A 6,000-nucleotide genomic window follows, 5' to 3' on the forward strand; every position below is an offset into this window, starting at 1 on the left:
TAGGTTTAATCTCCAACCATGTAATTTTATTATACTGTGTTCTATTCTGTTCAAGAACTATCTATAGCAGAGACTTCTTCATCTTTTGAATAAATTGAGCAGAGCGAGCTCATCAGGTCTCCCAGGAAGAGGTGCACTTTCTGACCTCACATCATTTTTGTAGCTCTCTTTTCAGCACTTCTCAGTTTGGGGGAGTCTTCTGAAAATGTAGACCCCTGCAGTGAGTGCAGCACTCAGGACTGGGTACAGAATCTGCTCTTACACTATTTTCAGTGCATCCCCAGGTATTCCCTTGTGTCTGCAATACAAAGGTGGTGCTGTGGGATGTTCAAGTGGTGAGATTACAAGATCTACAGTTCAGGGACTAATGCCAGACTGCCATACACACATCAGCCAAAGCGCTGATTACTCTTTACCCAGAGTTGTGCTGAGACACATTACAAAGCTATCTTCATCATATATGCTTCAAATCTCAAATGAGTAATGAAACAGTCCCTCCAAACAGGGATGTGCCATTTGTGAAAGACGTATGCTGAGGCCAGTAGAGCACCAAATATGCTTTAATTACAGCTCTGGGTGATGTTACTAGCAAAGGTGTAAGACCATGCCATTTTAGCCATTTGAGCTCCATAACCTTATCAAGAAATTAAAACATTTGTAGGTCTTTCGTGCAGTCTTTTGCCCTCTGGGATGTTTGAGTTAGCTGACTGTCAGCATAGTGATGCAGGCTGTAAAGGTTGAAAGAATTACCTTGATGGTATGACGGCCTCTTCCACTTCAACTGCAATCCAAGGCTCATTTCTCCTCTGAGGCATTCATTGAAATTCTGTGAACGATTTGTTCCTCTGGTTGTTTAACAATGTCTCTCATGTTTGCCCTGATTTAAAAAATCCTTCTTTGTAGCAGAGATAACATAGAGCAGGATGATATAATTGCAGTAAAGAGGCCCTGGAGCTTGCAGTAATAGGATGGTTCATCTGATGTGTACTGCCATTAGAAAATAACCCACGTATGTATGTTCTCAGAGGACAGTAAAGAGGCTTTTAAGGATTACACTTTATGTAGTATGAAAGCTAATGAGCAGAAGAGCAAGTATGAAGAAAGCTGTTGCTGCAGAAAGCATGGTGCCTCTTCCTGTTCTCACTCCTTTCCTGTGTAGCTCCAAAGCATCCATCTCTGCCCAGCAATGCATTGCTTTTTGTGCACTGCAGTTTGTCCCCAAGCCGTTTGAGAACACTGCCTTATTTTGAAACTGGTGTGTGTGTACAAAATAAACAGTTTTGGGCCAATAACAAACTCTGATAGTCTGTGCCCTCAGGAAAAAAAAAACACCAACATTTGCTGGAATGATAAAAGTTTCATGAACATCGCTGAAAGGTTGATGTATTAAGACTATCAGTTATGCAGAGTCTCAGTTCTCCCGTCGCTCTTTTCCTGGTCACTATGCAGAAACATGTGAAGACATCAACACACAGTAGATGCTGAAAGAGCTGTTTCAAATGTTAATGTGGCATGTCAGAGTTTGGGCTGTGGAGGTGGAAAATTCAGAGTGGCTGGTTTCTGATATTAACAATTTCTTGTTCAAATGGATTGCCACATAGAATGCCAGTTCCTTCCCCTTGAATTTCTGCTGAAACAGAAACCATCTAGCAGAATGGACTTGGGGTTCTTGCTTATAGAGCTTGTTGGAGGTAAAGAAATTAATTCACCTTTTCATAGTCTGTACTTCTCTACACTATCGTAGTATATTTTTTTACCTTGTCAGGTTTTTATGTTAAGTGGAATGGATGAACTTGCCTCTTCTGACATGTATTTAAGACAGTAAAGGATCGGACTTTGCTATCAGGTAAAGGGAAGTAGTTTCACTTGAGTTGCAGAGTGTTGGAGGGGAAGCTGGATTTTGACCAAATGCTGTACTGGGGTTCTTCAGCAAGGTCTGACATCCATAACTTCATTATCTTCCAAAGGGTGCTAACAATAACTTAAGAGTCCAAGAATATTAAGTGAGGAAGAGATGACAGCCAACATGTTTGCAAGGATGCAAGCAGGTCAGTAACCATCTTATCCTTTTTTCCACCCACAAGTCCAGGAAGCCAGTGATCAGGAGACTGCAGTACCTCTTTGTGGGCCAAACAAGTGACTTAGTTTCACTTAATAGCAGGAAGGTTCAGGAGACTACATGATCACATTCTTAGGTTAATACCTCTTTGCTCCTATCTGATGACACTGGAATGGTGTTAGAGTGCATGTGGAGTGTTATTTCTGCTTGTATTGCAGCCCCTCTGTGGTCAGAGCGTTGGAAACGGTTCACAGAGGAAGTAGGAAAGAGTTCTTCCTCTGACTCCCAGGGGTGTAAGCAGAACTCTGCATGTTGGAACAGGGGTGAGGAGTGCACATGCCCTACGGGCAGGAGAAATTGCAGAGTCCGTGAAGAATAGTAAGATTGTTAAAATAATAATCCATAACCAGCAGACCTCAGCTCTTAACCTGTCCCCTTTATGTATTCCTGCACCTAAAACGTGGCGTGGTTGTGCCATGTACTAAGCAGTGTTTGCTAATACAGAGGACATTTTCAGGTCAGAGTTACACGTTATTGTAATACCCCCATGAGATGATGCCTACACGTTCAACATAAGGGTAGATATTTTAGCCATTTCCACAACGTTTTGTTTCAGTTTGATAGTAACGTCCATATTGGGCAATAAATTTGTCATATTTGAAAAATATGGAACTCAAAGCTGAGATTAAGAAAGAGCAATATGTTCAAGCACACAGCACAGTATGAGCAGTAGTCTGACTGAAATAAGGGTAATGCAATTACATTTACTAGAGATACCAGAAGGGCTTCTCTCTGCTTGACCCCAGTGGAGTCAGTCTGCCTCTGCACAGCACCAGTCATGCCAGTGCATCACGGTCCAACGCTGTGAGCCCAGATCCGATATTTGATTGCATTCCCCAGCTTAGTATCACTTGAGCCCTGGTCCACCATCAATCTGTTGTTTATTACAACATCTGGGACTTACTTTGACAACCACAAGTGACATGAGATGAATTATCTGTTGCTATATTTGCTGTCAGTTGACTCCTCTCTGCTTAAACTTCCAGTCTTGCAAACATCAGAATAGTAGTGTTAATTCTTTTATTTCTGTCTATTCTCCCTCTCCCCCTCCCCCCCATAATTTGTATATGGGAGCAGAAGAGGACTTGCAATTTTATTATTGCTGTATAAGCCTTCTGTAAACTCAGTTACAGCACTTCTGATGTTGGTGATTTTTGTGACTAAAAAATATGCTGACACTGTGTTTGTGCATAGGAAAAGAGCAAATTTGAATGTATAATAATATGGTGCATTTGGGAGATGTTTGATGCTATATCCCAGCCAAGTTAATCATTCATAGAATTAATTTTTTATTTTGCTCGGTTGACTAGACATATTAATCTCATATCTTGAAAACGCATCTTTAATGCAAAAATATTGATCAGAGATAGTCAACATTTTTCTGGCATCAGAAAAGATTTTGAAGGAAAGCTATCAGTTGACAATAAACCGGCAGAAACAGAGACATTGGTTACTTTATTTTTCTTACATAATGAAGAAATACTCAGGTGATGATTTCCAATCCATGAAGTATATTGAACCGTGTACTGTATTCATGAATATAAATTGAGCAGACGTGACACACATTTTTCATATAAAAATAACACAGCGTTGCTCCTTCTGATAATCCTTCTTTGCCTGAAATATGCCTGTTCCAACCACATCACTACGGAGTTAATAGTGTACTGTATAACTGCACATTAAAAAATACGTGTGCTTAAAGGACAGGGAACGTCTTAAGGAGAAATTATTCATAGATTTATAATGACTGTGGCTGGCTACATTTTTCAAGGACAGGGTCTTTCTGCATCTTCCTTTCCTTTCCTCCATCTCTAAAGAGCAGCATCACCCGGCCAGTCCATTTCCATCCGGCAAGGGTTGTGCTCAGGCTGGATCGCGTTGCTGCCACACAGTGCACTGCTGGTGCTCCCCATCCTCGCTTCTGCCTCATTAGCAGCGTTGCCCTCCAGATCATCCAGACTTTGCCCATTCCTCAGTTAGTCCTGGCAGAGCCATCCCAGCAGAAAACCTGCAATGTTGTGGCGACTTTGAACACAGAGCCAGTAGCAGGTTGAAGTATAAGCATCAACTTCTCATCCCTGCGCAGTAACTTGTGTGCCAGCAGGGTTCCCGCTGAGCAATAGGGAGGACCAGACACTCCCTAATTTATGCTTTTCCACTTTAGCCAAACACAAAGCTAGTAGGTTGGAATATGACCCCTTAATATGCTCTGATCATATAAAAAGCCTTGCAAGTAGGAGCCAGTGTGTATACAGATATTCTTCTTGATTAAATAAAGTCTTCTCTGTTTATGTCGTGCTAGGGAGCTGCATTACAAGGAAGGTAAGAGGGCAAGATAAGAAACGTGACCTGAAAGACAACTACCAGATTCTACTGTGAAGGCCAAATGCTGGCGTCCTTGAAGCTGGTGGGAGTTTTGCCTCTGAGGAAGCAGCCAGAAGCCAGTAGCACCCTGGGTCTGCTCAGGGCATTACAATTCTGTGGCGCAGTCAGGTGTCCTTCAGGGTGGTTTCTGTCATGGGATTGAAGAGCATGACAAAAGTGTGCTGCCCACTCATGTTAGCCTGCCAGAGCTGTAACTCACAGCATTTGTTAAGTGTTCACTTCCAGTAATGCTTCTCTAGAAACAGAGCAAATTTTTGATGAATGCGAGGAGAAAGTATGGGTTCATTTGCTGTTCCATATAATAATTTTAATTTTGTCCCTGTAAGTCACAGAGTATTTGGCTTTTTCTTCCAGGTTACCAGCCTGTCCTGCCGAACCAGCAGCAGGGGTTCCAGGGTCTCATGGGAATGCAGCAGCCACCCCAAAGCCAGAACCTGATGAATAATCAACAGGGAAATCAGGTGCAAGGCATGATGGTGCAGTATCCAGCCATGTCGTCTTATCAGGTACCTGGGAGCCATAAAGAAAGACTGCTTTTTCTCAGAGTGGTTAATTGAATGAAGTTTTCGTATCGCAGAATGGTCTTTATTACTTCATTAGGGCAGTGTGTGGCAGAAGGCCTCCTGATAAATACGCTTCTAAGTCAAACTGGTTTATTTGCTTCCTGTTTACATATTCTTAGTACTCCCGATTTTCAGTCTGAATAGAGAATACTTCAAATGAACTATTTATTACAGCCTGCAGTGTGGGTAAAATGTGACAAAGGATGAAGGAATTATAATTCTTCCTGTGAAGAAAGGAATTATAAAAACCTAAAAGACAACATTTTTCACTTTTTTTTTTGCCGATGCAATATTGTTTCCTGTGATGAAGTTGACGGCTTTGCCTGATCCAGTTAAAAATTACTCATCTGTGGACACTCCTGCCAGGGATCTCACCACGTCTTCTATAACAAGCTATAGCAAGATAGATATTTGTTTATTGGGTTCTGGGGATAGGGGAGGCAGTGGCTTGGTTTTTACCAAGTCTTTAAGTTGGCCAGGCTTACTTCCCCAAATTTATACCTGGTTTCTGTGAGATATGACAAGAGCCTGTGAGAGGTGGCCTGTGCTTACATTTTCTGCTGGTCCCTCTGCAAAGTTAAGAAACTAAATGACATCTAATTAATTTTAATAGATTGCACTGATTGAGCAGCCATGCACCTTTTCCCTCTGCTTCTCTGAAACCACTTCAGCAACTATGATGAAAATGGAGGAATTGCTTGTGGGTAAAATTTTCCCCTTAGCTCTTCAGAATTACTATGTCTGAGCTGAGAGCAAAGGGATTTCTCTTTAACCCTTCTCTAACAAAGAAAATCCTCAGGGATGAGAACAGTTCTGAGCAGCAGAAAACAACATATTTTGGCAGAACATGTTGTATACTCAAATCCAGCTGGAAGGAAGATAGGGATAACTCGGGGTCTACTTTGACTTGTTTAGTAATTACTGTTTTCTTTC

At 41.7% G+C, this 6,000-nt stretch overlaps 1 protein-coding gene across 1 annotated transcript in view; it reads left to right on the top strand.

Moving 5' to 3' along the window:
• The window catches only part of ARPP21 (cAMP-regulated phosphoprotein, 21kDa), a gene marked incomplete at its 5' end in the record, with an annotated part of 75,274 nt that overhangs the window by 68,400 nt on the left and 874 nt on the right, over nt 1–6,000 (top strand). Inside the window, one exon of the mRNA XM_010194863.1 lies at nt 4,859–5,010. Within this exon, the coding sequence (XP_010193165.1) occupies nt 4,859–5,010 (152 nt within the window). The remainder of the gene's footprint in view (nt 1–4,858; nt 5,011–6,000) is intronic.

Source organism: Mesitornis unicolor, unplaced genomic scaffold (genome assembly GCF_000695765.1).
Source record: "Mesitornis unicolor isolate BGI_N332 unplaced genomic scaffold, ASM69576v1 scaffold21911, whole genome shotgun sequence".
Lineage (NCBI taxonomy): Eukaryota > Metazoa > Chordata > Aves > Mesitornithiformes > Mesitornithidae > Mesitornis > Mesitornis unicolor.